The sequence below is a fragment of the Pogonomyrmex barbatus genome, unplaced genomic scaffold (assembly GCF_055798465.1).
Source record: "Pogonomyrmex barbatus isolate J1 unplaced genomic scaffold, ASM5579846v1 scaffold14, whole genome shotgun sequence".
Lineage (NCBI taxonomy): Eukaryota > Metazoa > Arthropoda > Insecta > Hymenoptera > Formicidae > Pogonomyrmex > Pogonomyrmex barbatus.
In genome coordinates, this window is record NW_028297110.1 from 4,600,379 (window position 1) to 4,624,788 (window position 24,410).

The window sequence follows — 24,410 nt, forward strand, 5'->3', positions numbered from 1 at the left end:
TATTTTCGTCAACTCAAAAATTAATATTAATCTCAGGTTCATTTTCTTTATTTTTTTCCTAATTCTTAGAATTGATAAAAGATGAAAAGTAAATTAAATTGAAATTAAAGTTATTATCTACATTGATGAAGATGGACATTAACCGCCTCGTACGCCGAAGGCTCAAAACAAGTTTTTGAATCTATTTGCGAGAGACTTGTGAGAGAATAAAGTTTATTTCTGAATAGAAGTCTTTCGTAGGAAGATGGGTACGAATTTTGATGGTCTAGGATTTAACAAGCAGACGGAGACGTTGCTGTATGGTCTAAACGCGCAAAATTTAATAGAGGAATTCAAAAAGAGAAATATCTCGACTGATGTGCTGCATAAGTTAACCAAGGAAGATTTCATACAACTTGGTAATATAATACTTTGATAACTTTATGTCATTCTTCGTTTTATGCTACCACCTTCCATTTACAGAGATTTGAATTTTTATCATATATTTGATACATGATACTTCTGTGAAAATTCTATAAGAAGAAGATGCTTAAAGGAGGTTAAAGTTATGTGTACATATATAAGATCTAAAATAATGCAAAGTAGATTATAATTATTTTACAGTAATTTCCTGGAAACTTTAATTCTTTAACAGTCATAGAATTAAAAAAAAAAATATATATATATATATATCTATGTATGATATAAAAAATTAATGATAATAATAATGCATTGTTTTAGGTGCTGATGAAGTTCATGCAGAAAACATGGTTAATGCTTTACACATCAAGAAGAACATAGAACAACCATTAAAACCTCATCAAAGGTATTAAATCATTATTAAAATTCATTCTTTATTTGTTTATAAATAATATTGATACTGAAAAGTCTTGCTTTTTTACAGGATATTCGATAAAATAGAGCTACTGCAACTAAACGAAAGACAATTGCATTTAATTCAAGATTTTCTAAAATACTGCAGGATGAGATTAACAAAAGAAAGAATCAATTCCTTTATAGAGCCTGATAAGGCTTTGAGTGCTTCTCAAATTTTGTGTATTGCTGCTGACACTCTTCTTGCAGAAGTGAATGAAGCTGAGTTGAAACTGAATGAACTGGAAGCTGTGATAGTTATGGTATACATATATATTCATAATGAAAATTTAATACATTTTAATGAGACATCCTGATTTTATCTGATAACTTTCAGACTTGTATTCTATTTTCAAAAAATGCCTAAATTGAATTTGTTTCTTACAGCCTAAGGATAGTCAAAAGTATTCTTATCTATTATACAGCATTCCACTTGGTGGATTATGCATCGCATCATATATATTGTTTAACAGATTCTTGAGATAAAAATTCTATATATGGTTAAGATGCGCAAGGCAATATTGTATGTACAATCTTTTTGTTATATATAAGACATAAGATATAAATATTTTTACAACGTTCTTTATAAAAATGTGCCATAAATACATCTAATAAAAAATACTGTAGAAAAACATTCCTCTCTTATATAATATCTCTTATATAATATCTCTTATGTATATTGACAGTTAATATCATTTCACTTATAATTCTAAAAAAAAATTGATTTTCTTTTACTTTTAAAGAGTGATATTTGTATAAAAATTTTTTAAATTAACTAGATTTGACAAATTAATAATTAACATTTTCATTCGAGGTGTGTTCAATCGAGAGGTAAAAAAGTCATAATGACTAATTATGATGGGGGAAAATCGCGAAGGAAAAGCAAGATAAATCGAGAAAGGTGCATTAGGGTGAATCGCGAGGGCTCGCTCGAGCCCTCGCGGTCGTGGGGATTTCGGGACGGGCACCCCTCAGGTGGCTGGGGATCGCGCATACACCTACACCCTACACCCCCGGGGACCGCTGTCGTCGAAGCGGCGGCGCATGCGCGCTTGGTGGCTGCGTGAGCTTTGAAATCTCCGCTTCAGTCGCACTAAGATGGACGGCGGAGCGTACGGCGGCGGAAAGGCCGGGGCCCCTTTCGATCCGATCGCGTTCGTCCAGCGGCCGCAGGTCATTCTGAGAGCGGTATGCCTGGTAAGTCGTCGCAATCCCAAGAGCAGGATCGTTTCGGGCCGATTCAGGCGTCATCGCGATGACTGTAATATGTACGAGAAGGAGAGAGAGAGAGAGAGAGAAAATGAGAGAAAGAGGTGGGGAGCAAGCGAGATCCCTCGATGGTCATTGATTTTAAAAGAGAGCCTCGGCTCCTCCCCACTCTCGCTGTCACGATGGGGTTCTATTGATTTTTCGTGAATTCCAACGGTACGCACCCGAGTGCCATGGGTTCTCCATGGTGTTCAATGTCCATTTGGAAGATCCACCACGCCTCGATTTGATAAGGAGCGAATCCTTTACTTGACCTTAGCTGAAATGCGGAAATGAGACCGTCGATCCTCCCCCTCCCCTCCCCCCCGTAGTATTTTGTTTCTTAGAATGGATCTATTTTTTTCTCTTTTTTTCTCTTTTTCCTCGAAAAATTATGCTAATTTTCTCTGTACATAATAAAGCATTGTTAAATAGCAGTTGATAATAGCTAGTTGACTATAGCTAGAACATGTTAAACCAAGATCTTTTAAGGCTGGAATTATATCTGGAATAATTGAAGCTTTTTTAACTTAAATGCCTTAAGATTTTAAAAATCTTTACCCAATATTGTATTCTTTACCTTTTTTATCAAATTATTAGGCACTTGTATCTTTTTTTAAATTTATATTGATATAAATTTATATATTGTTACTTATATGACAAAAGAAAAAAAAATATATCTTAATCCAAGTTTACATAGTAAAATTAAAGTATACTAAATTTATGTATATGATTAAACAATTGCTTTTTAAGTAAATGAAAAATGATTAATCATTTATGTCCATTCCTATCAGTATCTATTAATTTTAATCTCAGTTTAATTTACTCTCCATTCTCTTTTAATTTTTAGAACTAAAAAAAATAAAGAGTAACTTAAACCAAGGTTAAAGTTAATTTACATTGATAGAAATGAATTATAGTATTTTTATCATATTTCCAGCTATTTGCAATAATTGTCTTTGGATGCATAAGCAGCAAGGGCTATCTTGCTGAGAAAGAGGGTGGGAAGGAAGTTTGTCTTTATAATGGCGACAATAATGCTTGCAACTACGGGATTGGTATTGGAGTACTGGCATTTTTGGCCAGTATCGGATTTCTCGCAGGTGAATATCTCTTTGAACAAATGTCATCTGTCAAGACTAGGAAACATTTTGTCCTCTTGGATTTGGGGTAAGTTGCGCATATTTTTATAATTTGTATTAAAATGATATTATTGTAAGTTTGTATGAAATATTAAAATTTCTCTTTAAAATTTTTTGTTTAATTTGTTATATTGATATATATTAATATCATAATTACAGCTTCTCTGGTTTCTGGTCTTTTTTATATTTTGTTGGATTCTGTTACTTGACGAATGCATGGAATAAATCTAAAGATCCAGAGGGTGGATATGGCGTGAATAATGTACAAGCGGCTATTGCATTCTCATTCTTCTCCATCTTTACTTGGGTACGTTAAATAAAATTTATTCGAAATTACATTTAATTTTTTTAACATCTATATCTGTTTCTCTTTCTCGAGCATATTTTTCTGTTGCTTCAGAATTGTATTTTATTGTTATAGGCTGCTTGTGCTTGGTTCGCATTTCAAAGATTTAAACAAGGTACCGATGCAGCATTCGCTCCAAGTTATGAGGCAGATCCTGTGGGTGGTACAGGATACACAAGTTATCCTGACGCTACTGACACTGCTTATCAAGAACCGCCATTCGGTCAACAGCAACAGCGGGGTATGGGTGACTTTCAAGCCCCCGCTTATTAAAAGTCATCCATAGTCGATACCAAAATGTATTTCCATTGGGTGCACAGCGAGCTACTTACGAAAGAAGATTTAGGATAATTTTTCAGAACAAGATACATTGTTTTTCCACCACCTATTTTGCTTAAAGGTAATCTTACTCTTATTATGAAGTTAATTTCGATATTTTACTCACACTTTTTCACAATTTCTTGCGTGGCTCTTTCTTTCTACGCGTTGACACTAATCTAAGAAAAACACAAGAGATATATATTCCACATAAATGTATTTCTGATTCTGGTGAATGTGCCAAGGTATGTAAAAGATCTTAAAATCTGATTGAGTATCATCAATGCGTAAACTTTTTTTATTATGTTAATTTTTATTAACAAAATATTATATAAACTAGTCTATATAAAAATTGTGTTTTCCTTTACAGACTAAAGAACTTCATTCGCTGATAGGTCGCTGAGCAACGCGTTGGTCATAGAGTAAGTTTTCATGGCAAGATGTAGAAGGAAGTTATTTGTTAAACTGTGCTTCTTATTGTTGACCACTTGTAAGTTACACTTATCCATATGCCCAATGTCACAAAAAAAAATGCGTTAGGTGTGTTTGAAGTCATACGCCTGGACATGCGTTACGACGGCGACTACTATCTATTGGGAAGTAAATATGATATCTTATAATGAGTAACACTATAGCAAAACTCCATAAATAAGTAAGGACTAGTATGTGCACAGGTTATGTATATTTTAACGTTGTAACGTGTTCATGGCAAACGCGACTTAAATATAACAGTAATACTACGATACGTTGCATTATCGTGCAATTAGTATTAAAACGATGTACACGAAATCTAGGATTGAGATGAGTAAGTTTCGAATAAGTCGATACACGTTTTTGATATTAGTAAGACAATACCTAAGTTACTTAAGTTACTTGTCGTATCAGTTGCGAGATAATGAAATATATTCCTTACAAAGTAGTACTAGTAAATATAACTGCACTAAACCGTGATTGATAGCAAACCAAAGTTTCTATTAATATAAGTTCATATATATATATATATATATATATATATATATATATATACCCAAATTATGTAAACATAACTTACACATTGTCCGCAACGTTGATTATTACTAGATTAAATTTTTGTATTTAAGTCGCTCTATGTTAACGATTCATTAAGAGAAAAAGTTTACAAATGAACACGTGTCCCGAGAAAAGGAAATTTATTTCTATTGAATTTTTATAAATGGTTCTTTATTTTGATAAATATTTATAAAATCTCAGGAACGTATTTAATTATTTATTTATTTAATTATTTATATTTCATCATTTATGCATGGCGGATGTGAATCTCAATATGTATATTGAAGATTCTGCATTGCTAAAAATATGATTATTGCTCTTTCGATCGATAAGCGTGAGCGTTAACAGAAAATAAATATGAAATTTTAAGTTTAATAATTCTATAAATGCATTATGTCAAATAATAAGACATAACGACTTTGAATTGATAAGTCAAAATATTTTGTTCGAAACAGAATAAAAGTATTATATGTGTACTTATGATATAAAATTAAATTCATGGTTGGAGATATTTATTGAAGAGATATCTTTTGTCGTATGCTGTATTAAGTAATGTGAACATTATTAGAAACTCGTAATTTAGTCTGAAAATATTCGAGAGATTTATACATTCTAGGCATGCGACACGAAATGTACAGTTGAATGTAAAATTCTTCGATTTCCGTTTGTGCAAAGACATGATTGCTTTATGGAAATTTGTGTTGCCAGTTTTTCATCGATCCTTCGATATATATATACATATCTAGTTTGCATAACTCTCTTGAAGTAAATATATCTATGATAAGGTATCCTGATAATTTGGAGAACATAGTTTGTGTAAAATATTACGTGAAGTGCAATAATAATCATTATATGTATTCCTGATAGTTCCGGAAATATCATCCCTTTGAATGCGCAGAATTACGATAAGAAAAAAATATTTTTTTCGACAATTTTTAGTTGCATTTTATTTTCTCTGATAATTGATTCATTAAACTGCATGTTCAAGGGGTTGAATTTTTAGATGTTCACTCTACTCAAAATTGATTTCTGACTTCTTTGAAATCTTAGCCCTTCTAAGTACATAGCTAATAACAATGTCGACTAATAGCATAGTGTAATGATGCACACTGCTCATGTCATCACTAAGAAGGGTTAAGACAATAATAAACGCAGTCTAAAATCTCGATCTTTACCGATCTTTATAAGTGAGAAACAACATGATCACGCTTTTGATCTCGCCATGATGAAATCCAAGAAAATGGAACAGAATAATTGTACTTAGCAGAATGTAATGCTATCAAAAGAAGTGTCTAAAAAAAAAATGTAAAGGAATAAAAAACGTGTACTAAGATATGGGTATCGATAACTGAATAGCTGATATATTATTGTACGTATACATACATATATATATGTAGATGTATATATATTATGTATATATACATATATATGTACATCTAATCACATTGCATTTATTGCAGTAGTAATGCGTATGCGTCTGTAAAGATCTGAGTGTTTAGGGATGATCTATGATGTAACTTGAAATAGCCAAAATACATATAAGTGATTATTTTTATGCAAGTCCAAATGATTGTATGACAGCTAAGCGATAGATTACATTTATCTGTCATCTTGCTGCGATCGCAGTTTGTCGCTATTCGTTTCGAACATGCATACGTTGCATATAATATTGTTTGCTTTTCCTTTTATCTATATCTCGTACATGTGCAAGTCACAAGAACTCTATACATTTATCTTTATGCAAAAAGTGCGCTTTTCGACATACGAAACATGCAGCAACATTGACTTACTATACAATTTCATTTATTGCATATATTTAGCAACTACTTGTTACGTGAGTACAAAATGTCTACGTTTTAGTTAATGTTTCATGGTAGCTTCTCAAATTTCGTTTTATACATCTGCTACGATTGTACATACAGCACATGTTGCAGATTTATATTCACAGGGAAAAGAATGCAGGATTTTATTTCTTAATAAATTTTTGAGTGCCTAATATACAACGCGTTTCTTTTTGCTTTTCAGAAGAAATATGAATACTGATATAAATCGCCAGTATAATTAAATTTATATTCGACGTATTGACATCTTTTAGTCATTTCCTTCAGTTATTTCCGCATTTTTCTAATTTATTCTATTTAATTTCAGAAATAACTCAAAAAAAACGTGCAAAAATCACTTCGTGTTTATTTCATATTCAATAATAAATTATTAATTATCTAGACTAATTAACTTATAAAACGATAAGAAATTAAACAATTCTATTCACTTATAAAGAGACGATACCGTTCATTTTACAAATCACTTCGATATTTCAAAAATATTTATTTCACCTTTTTGCTCTTATTTTTATCTAACGTTTCATATTTTTCTTGCAATTCGCTGACTATATTTGATACATGCTTCATAAGTTGCTCCTCGGTGAGCTCAAAGTTCGCATCGATCCATATTTTTTTCAATTCATTCATTACGCTATTCATCATCTTTCTTATCGGCACATGTTTTGTCAACATGCCGCCATTGAGTGGAAATTTTGGAATCACCCATCGCTCGAATTCATCCAAAAGCTGTACCGCACCGCGATATCTCAGTATCTCCTTCACGTATTCTTGCTGGATATCATTTCTCCTCGTGTGGTGAAGAAGAGTCAACTGTTGATAAGGTTTCAACGGCTTTTCGCATGGCTTGCATTCTCTATGCTGAACTAAGAAGAGCGCTAAATCTCTATCGAAATTAGATAGTTTCAATCTTTCATGTAACTTGATCACATCGTATTCGTCCTTTAGCATCGACACTATTAGAGATACAGGTTTCAGCGTTATATTATTAGACTGCGCGCGCTGATAGACAATTCGGAAATTCTCCACGTCAGGTTCCTCGGGTAGACCAATGTACTTGCTGCTACCGCACTCGAGCAATTTCAGAGTTAATTCCAGAGCGAAGTTCCCGCTCAGGATCTTGTTCCACTCACTCCAAATTCTCTCACCGGATATCTGCTTCAAGCCGCCGATGTTTGTCTTCAACGCCTTTATCGTCATTTCGTCATGCTGATCTGGATTGTCCATTATTCTTCCATAAAAACGGAAGTATCTGAAAACATTATTAGACGATGCAAATCATTTTATGTTAGTATTTCAAAGATTCAATGAAATTATCAGTACATGTAATTATTAAATAATACTAATGTTGTATTGCAATGTTAATATTGTAATCAATAAGATCTGATGTGTGTGTGTGTGTGTGTGTGTGTGTGTGTGTGTGTGTGTGTATACCTCAAGATTCGAAGATAATCTTCTTGTATCCTGATATTGGGATCACCCACGAAAACTACTTTCTTCTTTTTCAGGTCGTCGTAACCATAGAAGTAATCATATACTTTGCCATCAAGACCAAGGAACATAGAATTGATAGTCAGATCTCTCCTATTAGCGTCCAACTTCCAATCATTGGTAAACTGCACCTCTGCATGCCGTCCATTAGTCAGAATGTCAATCCGCAAGGTGGTGATCTCAAAATTCTCCTTATCGTTCAGCCTCGCCGTGATTGTCCCATGCTTCTCGCCTTTCTCGTTTATCATCCTGATCTCCTCCTTCGTGAACATCTCTTTCATCTGCTGTGGCGTCGCATCTGTGGCAAAATCAAGATCCTTGGGTTGCTTGCCCATCAGAATATCACGCACCGCGCCGCCGGCGATCCTCAGCTCGTAATTGTATTTCTGGAACAAGCCCGCAAGAGTTTGCAACTCCGGCGTAAATACGGATCGAAACTCTGGGCTGTCCAGCTTCATGACGACGGGGTCGATCCTCGACGGTAGCGAGGTTTCCATCCTGAGCTTCTTCCAAACTTTCTCATGCGCGCAGATTCTCGTTATCTTATAGTTCCTCACCTATACAATAATCATTTTTATCTACTTGTTATATTCGGAGCGTGTCACGTCTTCATGTTTAAGAAAAAGCATTATAAATCGACACAACATAACCTTAAATATAACCTCAATTTTCAAAATTCTCGTAGAAGAGCTAAGAATGATTATTTTACTTACAGTAATGATCTCACGACGGAGAAGATTTTTTGTTTGCCATACCAATACATTTAACATAGCGTGTACATGCTTTTCATAACACATTAAGATTGGCCAAGCACACGTGTTAATAAACACTCCAGATCTCCATCTCTCTGCGTCCCTTTCCACGTCTCATGGTGGTTTGACATTCAAATAAGTTACAATTCCGGCACAACGTAAATATATCTTTTTTCTAATTTATATCTTTTTCAAGTTTTCTTTTTAAAATGTAAATGTTTTTCTTTTGATCTGTACTTCTTAGTGATATTTTCTTTATATACTTTTTAATCATTATTTTTGTTATTGTTAGGCAAAAAAATATTTTTGCTGTGATGAAAAAGATTATATATATATATATATATATATATATATATATATGTGTCATATTCGTTTTTTTTAAATTTTTTATATATGTATTTTGTAAGCAAATTAAATTTTTTTATATATAATTAGATTAAAAATGTATACATATTTTAACAATATTGAGATAGATTTTCCGAGAAAGGGATCTCAATTCTTGCTTAATTTCTTATCTAATTATCTTTTGGAATGAGAGATAAATTTACAAAGTTAAAACAATTTTAAAGTCTCATTCAAAAGAAAATAACATAATAGTAGAAAATTAAAAACATTTAGTTATGATAAAAACATTTAGTTTGGATTGTAACATAACTATTAAAATTATGAAAGAATGATTTTTATTTGCAGATTAAGAAAGAATTAAGACCAATAAATAAGCAAAACTAAATATAAATTATATCTGATGTGTCTTTCAATCTCTATAACAGAACACTTTTTCGAATGCCCTTCAGCCATTTAATTCTTTCTTAAACTAACATTATTAATATTATCTTATAATGATAATTCGCAAAGGCATGTAAATTTTTAGTACGAATTTAATGAGTAAATTCGATAATATTAAACTCTTTATTCTCCTTTCGTTTATGTACATTACTATTTAGTACAAAAGAGAGTTCATACACACAAGGATTAACGACGGTTTAATTAACGATGAATTTAACATTATTTTACTGACGTAATGACCATTAATAAGATCATTCCCAGATAACAGTCCAAAATCGAGACAAAAGATGCTTAAAAGACATCTTTAAGACATCTCAAAAACATCTTATATTCCGATTTTTGTGTTGTCTCCGTTGCATTATGATTATTGATGTGATGACTGATGATATATTCTATGATAGGGATCTTCACATGTTTCGCTTAAATTCAGCTTTAGCCAGTGTCATACGTTTTGATATATGTATATATAAGTACCTGTATACGTTCCAAAGAGGATGTAACTTCCGCTATCACGCGTAAAAAGTATAAAACCTATCCATACACATAGTATATTTGTGTACGATATCAGCATACAATCCGGTAAAATGTACAACAGAATTTCATGTGGCAGCTAATACAATATGGATATATCAATCGCTAATGATAGATTTATACATTTTCCAAAATTAAGATCTCCACAACATGTCGTTAAAAATACGGAACGTTACCTTTGGAACATTGGTTTCGATTATTAATTTTACATTCTTATTGATTGAAAAAATACCTATGTGTCGGCGCTTAAAATGAACACGCTTCCATTAAGGTATGCGAAAGTTGCAGCCATTATTTCATTACAGGTATATCTCAGTTACGCTGCATAAGTTGAATATACATTCTGTGTTTTGGAACATCGAGTATCTCTTAAAAAATGAAAATTATTTTCGCAGTGATCGTCCTTATAACATATATAGATTTACGTTTCGTTTATCCTTAACGTGTCTTTTACAGATATCGCATCAAATAAATTCAAGATTTTATGTATGCAAGATGCGAGCGTATATGTATGCACATGTATACATACATACATATTCAGAGACATCGCGTGAATCATATGAGCCATATGAGCCATATGAGCCATAAGATCGCGTTTAGCACAAAAGACGAAATACAAATACAGTGATATTATTTTTAAGACAGCAAGTGTTCATTTTTCTTTTCTGAAAACATAAGCGAAACGAATTGTGAATAAGGGATTGACGTTGTACAATTTTTCACGGTGTTAAAATATAATATAAAAACGTACAGTTTTCCAATATTGGGCATACAGACACGAGTCAAAAGCGAACTTGCAATAATAATGTGCAAATCTAAAAATTGATTTCACATACAGAGACAACTCCGGTAATTTTATACACGATTTATTTACATCTGAATTCACTGATCGGAAACGATGTGTCTCATGCGTGGCAATTTCATCTGCTGTTTATAGAGTATGTATAGTGAAACGAGTTACCGCGCATATCCTGTTTACGGAAATGTACTTGTGCGAAAACTGATTTTCGTACAGGTCATTTTCGCTCATACAAAGGTTTAAGAATCCACCAAGTTTGAAAATTTTACTAATTTTACAATAACGCGAGAAAATACACCTGGCAATCTGCTCCCTCTCTCATAAATAGCGACTCGTATTGAGCGTTTTTTTGTTTTCGTTTTGTTTTTCCTGAATTACAATCACACTCTAAAATATGACCTTATCGTACAATATATTTCTTAATTAGCAGAGGATCGTTGATCGTGATCCGAACTCATTTCAAGAGACGTCACAATAAAATATGTTGCATTAATATGTCACACGGCCATTTCGTATAGAGGCTATACATCGTCGAATGCCTTTGCGAAAATGCGCAAGATGTGTCTAGACGTTAATATTTGTGAATAATAATAGTAATCATGAACTCTTATTCTCTCGTATTTAAACAATTAGATAAATAAAAAATATTACGCTTATACAATTAATGAATTATGTATGTACACATAACATCTCGTTCATCGATAGACGTACATGTATATATGCATATATATTTGTATATGCATATACAATATATATATATATATATATATATTTCTAATTCACTTACCACCCAGAAGATAGAATGTGATTTTTATGCGTGGTTTAGGGAGAGGCCTAACGTTGAAAGAATTTCTAATGCGCTAGAATTGCCAACACGTGATCAACTCCATAGAGTCTTCCTGCAAGTTTCATTAAATGCAGTTGTACAAAAAGATGAAAGTGCAATATTAATTTCGTTCACGAAATCGAAGAACCATATACGATAGATTGATGGTCGAACCCACCCTAGATCTCAATTTATTGTGTAAAAAGCCACAATGTGGTTGCATTCATACTTCACTTACGCAGGTTTCGTTATCTTGGCAGAAGTCTTCTTCTTGTTATTTCGACATTTCCTTACATACGCTTCTATTAGGTGGGCTATTTTTTTAGGATTAATCTCGCCCGTTTTATTATGGCATATCTGTAATTAAGATCGTATAGTATTTTCAGTTATATTTGTATCATTAAATTTATACATATTTAATGCACAATACTTTTAGTTAATACATAATACATAATAAGTTTAAGAGTTTAATTAATCATTAAGTTTAATTAATAAGCTCACCTTAGGTACAGCTTTACGCATGATATCTTTGTATTCCTCTTTTGTAATGTGCTTTTTGGTGTAATGGGGTTTGAGAACTAATTTCACTTCCTCCACGACTCTCTCTTGTCGATTTAGTTTTTTAAGGAACTATAACGACAAAGACAGAAAACAGATTTTATATATGCATATTTTAAACAATAAAGATGATTACATTAACGCCATTAATATACCTTGTCTTTAACTTGCATTTCCACAGCAGAACTAGGAAGATCATCTAGGATTTGGAGTTGATTTTCGTCCATGCGTACTCCAACTTTAGGATTGGTGGCTGTAAAAAAAAGATGTTAAAAATAATAAACTCTATAATTCTAAGATTAGAATTTTGAATTTATATAGAATTTTTGTTCGTATAAAAAAATTACTACAAATAAAGCTTAGATTGTGTATCGCTTTAATTGAAAGACGAAAGACGTGAATAAACTACATACACTTCTTCGTCTTTTCCTTGGCGACCTTTTTGCTTCTATTTTTCGTGGCAGTCTTAACAGACGGCAGTATACTACCGAACAGTGCGTCAAATGGATCTTTTTTCTCCGTGCTCTTGTTGATCTTCGGCGTGCTGGTTTTAGCAGCGGCAGGCGGTGCGTTCGCGACGGGTGAGTTATTGAAATTAGCGGGACTCGGCGGATCGAACAGGCCGTCGCTGAGAGTCGATCCCGGTGAATATGGTGATGACATGTCGATGACGTTATCATTTGTCATGTCTATGGTTGCGTCGCTGCCGTTCTGACCTACCGTCGAGCTGTTTTTATTCTGAGTGGATTTGGAAGAACGCGCCATGGCGGCTGACTTTGCAGAATTTGCGAATACGTTAGGAAGCTGCGGCCTATCATTCGTACGTTGCTTTATCTGATTACTTGGCGAAATGCGATTAGGCTGTAAGAAAATCAAGTGCTAAATTGATCAAGATTCTGATCAATAATCTAAGATTTCATAAAACTAAGATTTCAGTCGGCAATTCATCCTATTTAAAATACATTAATTAAATTTGAAATTTAATCAATCAAATACCTGTAATAGGGTTCTTTGTGTAGTGTTGGGCATTGTAGTGCTGGGGTTGAAGCTCCTCTGCACCGCGGCTGCCACCGTCGCCAACACGGGATTGATAGTGCTAAACGGATTGGCGGTTGATTGCACATTCTGCGGATTCTGCTGAGTTTTGGGCGGACTGCTGCTACATGACTGGACTATGTCCGCCTGATTTTCCGGCACGGGAGACGCGGAGACGTCTCTCTGCGGCGACGGCCTCTTGATAGTCACCATCGATATTATCTTTGGTTTTTCTATCGGCTTCTCTTGACTGGGTTGTTCCTGCTGTTGACTGGGCTCATCTAATGGCAACGGAGTATCCACTGGGCCCTCGTGCTTCCTGGGCGAGTTGCGCTGTCCTCGATCTCGCTCGTCATTCGGCGTAGCTTCCTGACTCGCGTCCGGCGTCGGTGAGCGGGATTTGGTGGGATCGAAAGGATCGTAAGCATCTGGTGAAGTTGGAGGAGACGTGGGTGGTTCGGGCGGCGTATTAGGACCGATCTTGAGACGCAGTTCCAATTCCTCCTGTGCCCGCATTTCAAGCTCCTCTTCGGCTCGCTCGTCCATCATCTCCTCCTCTTCTTCCTCTTCTTCTTCCAACAATGGATTTATCAAGGACGGTCTAAGATTACTGGGTTGCTTGTTTATAGAGAATTTGATTTGTGGCTCCGGCGGTGTTTTCGGGCCTTGCGAGACGAATTGCTCGCGCGGCGGTGACGCTTGCGACGGTGGACATTGTTCTGGTGACGCGGCGAGCGTCTCTTGCGCTTGTTTATCGTCATCATCGCTCAAGATAATAACATCACGCGGAGAAGGCGTCTGTTCACGGAACGGCGATTGATCCAAATCGATTACGGCCACGGGCTTCTTCGTCGCCGCGATCTCCGCTGCCTTGGACTTCTTCTTCTTGTCCTTCTTCACTTTTGGCGATTTGGACCGTTTGTCCTTCGTCTTCTCCTTCTTCGATCGCTTCGCGGAAGGTGTCGGCTCAATCTGAACGGACTCTCTTCTTCGACGTTTTATTGGCGGCGACAATGGAATAGTCGGAGGTAACTCCGGCGTAGCCGATGGATTCATCTCGTTGTCTTTGTTGAAGCACACACTAACCAGAATATTATCACCGCTCGCAAATACTTCTTTTGACGGCGGCGGGGTCCTATTGCGTTTGCTCTTCCGTCGTTTTTCTGCCTCCTTAGATTTCCGACTCTCTTTCCGTCGTTCTTTCTTTTTCTTCTTTATCGCCTCCTTGTTCGTTAATATGACAGTCAGGTTCTTCGGCGATACGCTATCTAGCACGGGTGGTGGTGACCAGTTTCGCGAGCTGATCCGTTCCTCTTGGATATGCGGTGGCGTCTTCGATCTCGAACGTGACCAGGACGGCGTCCACTGCGCACTCCAGGAACGTTCTTCGCGTTCACGCGGGAACTGCTGCTCCTGTTCCACGCTCTTCTCATTCAATTGATCCCAGTTTCTGTTGCGGTCCCGCTCTCGCGAGATCGACCTGCCTTTCGATCGTGATCGGCTGTGCGCCTTCCTCTTGCTGTGCTTCTTGTCACGTGTCTTGGATGTCGTTCTCTTCGGCGACTTGCTGCGCGACCTCTTGCGATTCCTCGAGCGACTGCGCGACTTGTACTTCTTCGCTTTCTCCTTTCGTTTGTCACGCGATCTCGATAGCGATCGCCTGCCGCGTCTTCTGGGTGACAGTGATCGTCGTTTGCGCGACAGCGATCGCGATCGCCTACGAGAGATGGAATGTCGTCTCGACAGAGATCGTCTGCGCGACTTGCGTCTAATACGGGACGACGATCTTCTACGTGAATTAGAGCTGCATGATTTGGAGTACGACGGACCACGGTCCCTCGACCAGGACAATCGGAGGCGAGATCTACTTTTAGACCGTCCCTTTGAGTATGATCGACTCCGTTGATCCTTCGAGCCGGACTGCATCCTATTCGAAGAGCGACTTCTCGATCTGCTTCGTGATTTTTCCCTGATATCCCTGCCGTACTCGTCTTTTCGCGGCCGAGACGGTTTCTCGGCTACAATCTTTCTCACATCATACCGCGGTAGTTCTTTCCTCTTTTCTTTCTTTTTACCAATTTCCTTTGTCTTCTTCTTGAAGGACTTGTCTTTATCCTTCTCCTTCTCCTTCTCCTTCTCCCTTTCCCTCGATTTTGACCGTTTGTCCTTATCACGATATGGCCTGTCTCTTGTGCTCTTCGAAAGTTTCTTCCACGAGACCAGATTATCTGATGAGATATTCTCTTTGTTTTTCTCCGTGCTCTCTTTGCTCTTCTCCTTCTTGTCCTTCTTCCTCTTCTTCTTGTTATCGTCCTCTTTATCCTCTTTCAATTTTTCCCGTTCCTTTATATCCAGCTTACTCTCATCCAGTATCTCACCGTCCTCCATCTCCTTTTCTTTGCGTAACATCAGAGCATTCAGTTCCTCCTCGAAATTTATCGCTTCGTCAGTTTCAGAGATAGCCTCGGTGCCCAATTCGGCATAACCAGTCGGTGATCTGCAATCGTCTAGATCGTCATTCGTCTTGTCTTTCGTCGGCGTGATGGGCTCCAAGCCGATTTCAAATGATGTCGTGTAACGCTCCACCTGCATTTCGTCTCTTATTGGTAGTTCATCCTTGCAGGGCGTGTAAGCGCCATCTGACTCCCAATTGTTGTCGATGGTGATGGCAGGCGCAGGCAACTCGTCCAGCTTATCCTTCTCGATAGGGAACTGTTCCGCCTCGTCGTCCACCGTCGAGAAGCTCGCCTTTTCGTGTCGCTGGTCCGATGAGTTTGGATCTTCGTTGTCGCTCGATGCTTTATCGTCGTCCTTATCGTCGCGATCTGCCTCAGCAAGCTTGCAGCTGCTCGGCAAACGTTCGTCGTCATCGCTGCTCGACTCCCGATCTCGCGAGTCGTCGCGCGCACTCGTCTCATCCCGCGATTCGGTTTTCGAGTGCGACAACGCGATCTTGCTCGTCGTGTCGCCGCCTTCCAAGTCTTCCGAGCTGCACTCTATGCTCAGCTCGCTACCATCCAATTTTCTCGGCGACAATCTCTCGGCCGTGTCAAGCGCGGATGACTCCGCACTCTCCGCAACTGCAACATTCTCACTCGGCGTATCCAACATTTCCCATTCACTGTCTTCTTCCTCTTTCTTATTGGACGAAGCGTCGATGTCTTTTGTTTTCTCATCTATCTTCGTAGTTTCCTCATCTGATGAGCTTTCCGAATGAAGTTCCTTGCTTTCGTGTCGACTCGAAGGCTTGAGAGGCTCTTTCTTCTTTGAGCTCGATATAGCGAGCTCTGTACTTTTTTCTTCTTCCACTTCTTCTTCCTCTTCAGCAAATCCTGGCCCTATCTTTATTAATTGATTCGATACTATTGATGGTTTTACGACTGTGGATTCCATTGCTGATTTTGACGAACTGACATTTTTGTCGCTATCTCGCTCAACTTGCAATTTATCAATCGACTGTACGGTTGGCGTCTTCTTCTGAAGAAAACTTGTATTTTGCGAATGGTCTTCTGAGTGCAGGCCACTCAGTCGGTTGTTAAGTCTCAGCTTATTACCTATCTTAAAAGTGATTTTTCCACGATGCGAGTCGTGCGAAATCTTCTTTGGTGGTATCTTACTCAAAGTTTGTCGTTCCTTCTGTAGCGCTTCGAGATATGGATTGGCTGGTTCTGGTGGTACATCCGGGAAATCACAGGCTTGAACGTCTCCTACGATAATATCGTCGTCATCGGGAATGTTGGGCGGTATCGGTGGTGGCTGGAGTGGTCCAAGCTGCTGCGACAGCTCCTGTTCTGTATGCCTAGCCACATCCATAGTTTGCGACGAGTAGATGGAGAAATTCGGACAGTCTGACTGCGAATCATTGTCGTCATCATCATCGTATGCAGTCAGCCGAATAGGCTCTTGTGGGCGTTCCCTACTCTGAATCGCGGCAGTCGTCGGTATCGAAGGATAGGTTGTGGAAACCAACGGCGGCGCAATCGGCATAGGTATGTTACAACTATTCCGTGATACTTCCGCTGTCTCCGATGTCGCCTTTTGTAACGTTAACGGAGTAGTGGCATCGTCGTTGCTGTCACTGTCGGCCGCAAATGGATCATACTTGTCGCCACTTGTCGGCAGCTCTCTCGATGTATCCTCCTTATGGCTGTCATCGATCACTAATTCCTGCTCGCTGTCGTCTTTATCACTTCTAGAATTTTCTTCGAAATCCAGCAAACCAGATGGCGGCTCTGGTGGCGGCAATAGAATCATCGAACCATTACTATGAAGTTCTTCTTGTGCCTCACAATCAGGTTTGGACGGCGGTTCAATGTCGCAATAAATATCGCAGTCATCGTTGTCCTGTCGCGTGGCAGGTGACGCGGCTGCAGGAGACGCAACTATAGGTGAAACGGTCACAGCGACCGGATCTGGTATCACAATGCGATCGTTCTGCTCAGGAGGTGGCTGATAATTCCCCGTCATATCCTCCGGTAGACTAACCGGAGGTAGACTGTTGTGCATATTCGGTGGAGGGATGGACGGACCAGGTGGCATGCCCAACGGAGGTGGCCTAGGCCTAGGGAAACGATCCGTCACGTGCGGAAACGGTGGCCTCTCGAAGCCACCACTGCCGTCTGTAAAATTGAACGGTCGTTCGGCAGGTGGTGGTGGCGGCGGAAAACGCAGCCGCTCGTTGCGAAAATGCTGGGGATTACGGCTGCGGAACGGTGGCGGCGGTACGTGGGCACCGAACATGGGTGGTCCGCCGCAGTGCTCAAAATTAGGATTGAAAAACGGCGGCGGACCGAAGTCACGATTCCCGAAGTTGTCCCGCGGACCGCCGCCGCCAGTCCCACCGCTGTAATTGTGTCTGCCACCACCGCCCGGCGGCATCGAATCCCGACCACCGCCGTAAGTCTGCCCCCCGTGGCCACCATGTCGACTGTTATCACGACCGTAACCACCCCGGAAGTTGCCTCGATTACTGCCGCCGCCACCACCGCCGCCACCACCTCCGCCACAAGGATTATTGTACATAGGCGCCTGCGTGATGTCATTGGCATTAATATTAGATAGATCCAACGGCGTGTCCACCTCCTCCAAGATTGCCTCCTCCCGCCGCGTGACTTCCTCTTCGTCCTGCTTTTCCTTTTTCGGGCTTTCATTGTTATTAATGCTGTGCTTATTTTCCTTCTCAGAATTATTCACTATTAATGTGCCGTCACCCTTCAGAATCACGTCGTCTTTTTTTTTGATCGAGTGCCACAGCTCCTGACTGCTCATTATACTATCCAAAAGATCCGTTATGCCAGCATTATTCATTTCACTGACAGGATTGACGATACCTTTTAGAGCGGTGCGACGTCTAATCGATGGTACTGCCAATCGTCGTTGTCGTACATTTATTATCGGACCTTGTCCAATTCCAATGGAATATTCATCGTCGTCCGATCTATAAAAAAGAGATTGTTTCTATTAAAGTATTTTATTGAAATATTATTTTATTTTTATTTTATCTTAAAGCAATATCTCTCATATAAATATCTTACACAGAATGAAAAAATTTGTGCAATTGGATAGGTATTAAGAAACATGCCGTATCTTTACAGTAAAAAAGATTACGTAGAATGTCTGGTAATAATTAGATATGTCTTAATTAGATATATAAGAATAAATATATTGGATTGCTCACCCAGGTGGACTGTAATCTAATCCTAGATTATTTCCAAAAAGACTGACTTGAGGTATACCAGCGCTGTATCTAGCGTTCGTGAGAATGCTTTTCTCAGGAATAGAGCTATTACTTTTCATGGTAGGTAAGAGCAATGGCACTTTCGGCTTCTTCATACCGAGTGTAGAGGCCAATCTTCTTTTTACTGTTCGAGTGTTTGTCAGCATGGATGCAGTGCGCGCACGACATTTATATTTTCTCCTCTGGAGAAACAGTTTAATAATCTCATATGTGTTTTTACAAAGATTATATATGATGAACAATATATATATATATATATATATATATATATATATATATAATATATAGGAAATATAAGCAACCAGAAAAAAACTATAAAAGCATTTTTTTTAAAAACCTCTTAAATTTATTGAAAAGTTATTAAAATTAAAAATAAGAATAAAGAAAAATAAGAAGTTAGTAAAACAAGTAATTAATAGATTTTATTAAAAAGTATAACTTTTTCAGAAAGAATAAAAGTTTAATTAGTATATAAGCCGTAATTATTTTAAGAGCAAGATAATTAAAGTTTTTTTAAAATCTTATTGACAAAAATAAGTATATTAATAAATCAATTTGTAAATTCATTGTTCTTTAAGATTTTGTTTATATTATTTTGGATCTCTAAATAATTGAAATTTTCTTTATGACAATGCTCTTAGGATAATATTTCTTGTAGATAATTTAATTATTTAATGTATACTTATAAATGTATGTATTCATATTTTATTAACTTATTTATAATAAATATATATCCTAAGTCATACAGCAATGGAACTTAATCGCTCATGATTTTAATCTTAAAATACAGTTGACATTCTTGAAGTTTTTAAAATTTAACATATTAATATGATAAAGTTAAGCAAAATTAAGAAAAAAAACCAAGTGCATCTAGTGTGAGAAAATCGTTTTATTTATATAAATCAAGAACAATGAGTTACAATCGAAAAATCTAATTCAATTGGCTTGTGTTACGAAGATGATATAAGTGTGATTGGGGAGTACATAGCGTTCGGATAGTCAGGATCAGAAATCCAAGATGATAAACATTTAATGAGACACGGCGGCATTACCAGACCGTACAATTAAATTAAATTATTTAATTATAAATTATGTATATATGTATATATATATATATATCTTAATAAAAACTTAGCATAAAAATGTGAGAATATAATAAATTTCAGTTATCGATCGAAAGAGCGTCGCTCGAACACAATATATTTGTCATCATAAAACAAGGGTCGTGTCAAATGTCAAGAGGCATGGCGTCAAATATTTAAATACGATTCTGTATACGCATCTGGCAATGCGACGAGCATCTGGCAATGTTACGTGTTAAGCTATTATGCTACATTTGAGGAGAAATTAGTGTTATACCTTGCGCGTTTTCTTTGTTCTTTTCTTACACTTCCTCCTTGATGTAGATGATGCGACTTTGACATACGTCACTATTTCCTCCTCTTCGCCATCATTGTTGTACTCTTTGATTCTTACTTCTCGAACTAGGTCACTGATTTTTTTAGAGCTCTTCGTGAGCTTTTTCTTTTTTCTTTTCATCGTTTTAGTCTTAGACTTTGTATTCGAGCGCGTGGAAGAGGCAGTACCTTCTAAGCTAGTATTCGGTGAACGACTTCGGCTATTATCACCAATTGAATCAAGGCCGGACGAAGTAGACGGCTGATTCGGATCGATAAGTGGCACGGCAACATCCGCTGGATCGCGATGATGTGCAGTTTGAGCGCGACTGACAGGTACATATGCACGATCATTGGCTTGAGGAAGTATATTACGAAATATGCTTAAGTTTCTCCTTATTTCACGGAGAAACCGACCAGAATTTCTCGGTGTTATAAGAGTTGGTATAAAATTTGACACAAACTGGAAAGATAAATAAAGGTAGAAATAATATTTTTATTTGGATAAGATAATTTTTAAATATATATCACAAAATGTGTGTGTGTGTGTGTGTGTGTGTGTGTGTGTCATAAAAACTGTATACATTCATACAAAAATTTTACATATAAATTAAATTTTTTTTGATATCTAAATTTAATAATCTTAGATTTGTCATTATATTTTCAAATTGCAATTTTTTTAAAGTCAGTTTTACACATTCATAACTAAGAAAATTTCAAATATTTCATAGAAACATTACAAATACATATTCATACAAATTTGTGTTGTTTATTAATTAAAATGATGGTATATGAAGATAGTCTTTATTTTCTAAAAACAAGCAAAAGTTATTACCGTTCTGGCGTTATCACTACATCCCGGACAATACCATTCTTCAATAGGGACTGTAGTCATTGGAGGCGTTAAACATTCCATATGATAGCCGCGATCACAATCATCGCAAAGTAACATTCGATCTTCCCTGTCACTTTGATGACATATTTCGCAAAATGTTGGATCATCCAGCATTTGATTTTCAATACGCGGTACAATTTCTACTGGTAATTCTTTTATAATCTAATTAAAAAAAGATGTATATTAAAATTGCATAAATCGTGACAGTTCATTATATCATATCAATACCTCGAAAAATTTGTACTATTTATGCAAGATGAAATATTAAATAAAAAGTGTATATATATTAATATAAAGTCTAATTATTATTACCTTGCCGTCAAAATGTTCTCTAACAATGATAGAAGTAAAGGGTGAGCGATCCACAGGACAAGTATTAATATTCTTACTCCATTCCAATAAACATTCCAAACAGAAGCAGTGATCGCATACAGAAGGAGTACCGACTTGCTGTTTCCTAAATGGCAGCAAACATATAGGACATTTTTCTGATGATTGATCGTCACTACTTTCAGAGTTGATATTGGCATTGGTTGATGAAGAAGAACCAGGTTTATCAATACTCTTTGTTTTAGATAAGACTTTACGTTTAGTTTTATATTTCTTAGTATCTTCTTCTGATTCATTGGAACTAGACCAGTCGCTTTCCCATTCAGATGTAGTACTGCTATCTGTAGCATACACATTGGATATTTTATTATATATATAATGTTAACACTAAATAATAGCTATTAATAATAAATTACTATCTTACCATAATTATAATAAATTACCATACTTACCATCTTCAATACATCTGCTTCCTCCTGGGCTACTATTGTAATTAGATTCATCCTCACTAATAACTCTCTGTAATAAAATAATATTAATGAAAATACATAATCATATTATATAATAAATTAAATAATTCTATAAATATATATCATAGTTGAAACACTTACATGGTTTTGTCGTCTAATCACAGGCTTAGGTAAATCACTATCATCGCTGCTACTTTCTCCTTCGCTAACAACTCTCTGAAATAAATAAGTGCAATTACGATTTTAAAACTTATTTATTAACTTCAATAAACAACTCCCTTAATAAAATATGAAATTGTGTAAATAAAATTGTGCAAGTTATTAATTAATGCACATATTTTATATACCATATACATGCACACACACACACACACACACACACACACACACACACACACACACACACACACACACACACACACACACACACACACAATAATAATAATGAGATAAATATATTAAAATTATTGTAATACACACACGCACACGCACACATACACACATACACACACACAGGCATGCCGCATACACTTTCTCACACACCACGTGTGCAAGAGAGAAAGAGAGAGAATGTATATTACAATAATTTTAGTATATTTACTTTAGTATATTTATCTCATTATTATTCATAATTTTATTATGCATAAAATTTAATCATAACTTTTAAATATTAAGTTAGAATTTATCTAAAAATATTACAATAAGGAAAAGTTTCAATACATACAAGTATTTTTTTCTTCCTTCGTGTTTGTATAACTAGAGATTCGTCACTACTGTCGCTGTCGCTTATGACAATTTTCTTGCGCTTGTGAGTATGATGACGTATCATACAAGTATAATCGCTGTCGCTTGACATCTTGACTATTGCTAAAATTCATACCCACTGAATTCCTCTCATAAATCTGCAAACAAAAAAATGGAGATTAAAAACCACAATCTACATCTACGCTTTCCTTAAATAATATAAAATCTGTGCGTTTGCCATATGCCACTTGTTTTTATTGTATAGCAACAACAAATCATTCTATCTTTATCTCAATTATCTCTTTACTCTTTACTCTTTACTCGATGCCTCAAATCGCACCGCGATTCTATCTAAACGCGCTAGATCACCATTTACTTCAAAAAATGAATTCTACGTTAGTTCGAGTGCCCTAAACTCAAAAAAAATGGATTACTTGCTGCTGCTGCTGCTGCTGCTGTTTTGCGTGGCGCGCTCGCAGCCGTCGCGGGATCTCAGACGTATATCGTGGCGAAATCGTCGTCCGCTTTGGCGACCGACATCGAGGGAGCGTCGTTGCCTCGATTCCTCGTCGTCGAGCTGCAAGTGGATAACAGCGGCACGCTCGCGGCGCGATTGCGGCTGCGGCTGCGAGACGGCGGACGGCGTCGTCGTCGTCGTCGTCCTCGTCGACGGCAACGGTCCGCGGCCACGAAGGTGGTCGAGGCTGCGACGCGATTGTTCCGAGGATAGCCGGCGCCGTGGAGGCGGATGACCCGCGGATGGAGCTCAACGAACCGTAAACGACCGTGTCGATGCGCGAAGCTCCAGAGTTGACGCTTCTCGATTTCCCGTCTCGCTCCGTCTTTCTCGCTCTCGCTCACGCGCACACTCTCCTTCTCTTCCTCTCGTTCTCCTTCTCACTTTCCGAGTCGCTCCCGATCCTCTCGCGTGATCGCGTCACGCGCCGCGGAATCGCGGACGTGCCGCAGCGATCTTCCGGGTCGTGCGTGACGTGCGGGACAATCCGGAACCGTTCGCGCCCGAAATTGTACCCCTCAATTTCTACCTCGACAACACGCCGTAAAGGTACGCGTTCTATCGTAAGACTGCGGACATCTTGGATCGCGGACGCCGTAGTATGTGTATGAACGGATGTCCTGACGTCACTTCCGGCCTCGCGCGCGACCGTCGACGGACGACGGCGCGACTACGGCATCGCGGGCGCGATACCTCACCTCATGAAATTCTGATCTTGCAGCTATACCAGAACACGACGATCAGCAGTCGACAATGAGACAATGCGACC

General features: G+C 37.4%; 4 protein-coding genes across 6 annotated transcripts; 2 read left to right on the forward strand and 2 right to left on the reverse strand.

Annotated features, from left to right (window-relative positions):
* The first annotated feature begins 8 nt into the window (after positions 1–8).
* Positions 9–1,486, forward strand: LOC148937389 (uncharacterized). 2 transcript variants are annotated; one of them, XM_089073051.1, is made up of 5 exons: positions 258–398; positions 463–538; positions 721–805; positions 884–1,115; positions 1,240–1,486. In XM_089073051.1, the coding sequence occupies exons 2-5, from the start codon at positions 526–528 to the stop codon at positions 1,336–1,338; spliced, it is 429 nt and encodes a 142-aa protein (XP_088929177.1). In that variant the 5' UTR covers positions 258–398; positions 463–525; the 3' UTR covers positions 1,339–1,486. The 2 variants fall into 2 exon arrangements, with proteins under 2 accessions (XP_088929176.1, XP_088929177.1); XM_089073050.1 differs by lacking the exon at positions 463–538 and having other exon boundaries at positions 9–398.
* Positions 1,487–1,888: 402 nt separating this feature from the next.
* On the forward strand, positions 1,889–6,490 carry LOC105430749 (synaptogyrin). The gene is made up of 5 exons (XM_089073049.1): positions 1,889–2,049; positions 3,041–3,270; positions 3,402–3,549; positions 3,664–3,988; positions 4,277–6,490. Exons 1-4 carry the CDS (start codon positions 1,951–1,953, stop codon positions 3,859–3,861), a joined length of 675 nt encoding a protein of 224 aa, XP_088929175.1. The 5' UTR covers positions 1,889–1,950; the 3' UTR covers positions 3,862–3,988; positions 4,277–6,490.
* Positions 6,491–6,745: 255 nt separating this feature from the next.
* LOC105430748 (CCA tRNA nucleotidyltransferase 1, mitochondrial) lies at positions 6,746–9,294 on the reverse strand. Its single transcript, XM_011644437.3, has 3 exons — positions 8,978–9,294; positions 8,208–8,821; positions 6,746–8,025 (listed from the first exon to the last, which is right to left on the reverse strand). Exons 1-3 carry the CDS (start codon positions 9,059–9,061, stop codon positions 7,260–7,262), a joined length of 1,464 nt encoding a protein of 487 aa, XP_011642739.2. The 5' UTR covers positions 9,062–9,294; the 3' UTR covers positions 6,746–7,259.
* Positions 9,295–9,906: 612 nt separating this feature from the next.
* PHRF1 (PHD and ring finger domains 1) lies at positions 9,907–24,336 on the reverse strand. 2 transcript variants are annotated; one of them, XR_016138405.1, is made up of 14 exons: positions 23,559–24,336; positions 23,105–23,282; positions 22,522–22,596; positions 22,363–22,429; positions 21,893–22,251; positions 21,521–21,742; positions 20,648–21,148; positions 19,229–19,470; positions 13,513–18,988; positions 12,930–13,377; positions 12,672–12,769; positions 12,460–12,588; positions 12,137–12,315; positions 9,907–12,031 (listed from the first exon to the last, which is right to left on the reverse strand). XR_016138405.1 is itself a non-coding variant. In XM_089073044.1 (14 exons), the coding sequence occupies exons 2-14, from the start codon at positions 23,234–23,236 to the stop codon at positions 12,013–12,015; spliced, it is 7,887 nt and encodes a 2,628-aa protein (XP_088929170.1). In that variant the 5' UTR covers positions 23,237–23,282; positions 23,559–24,335; the 3' UTR covers positions 9,907–12,012. The 2 variants fall into 2 exon arrangements, 1 of the variants encoding a protein (XP_088929170.1); XM_089073044.1 differs by having other exon boundaries at positions 12,197–12,315; positions 23,559–24,335.
* Between the last annotated feature and the right edge of the window lie 74 nt (positions 24,337–24,410).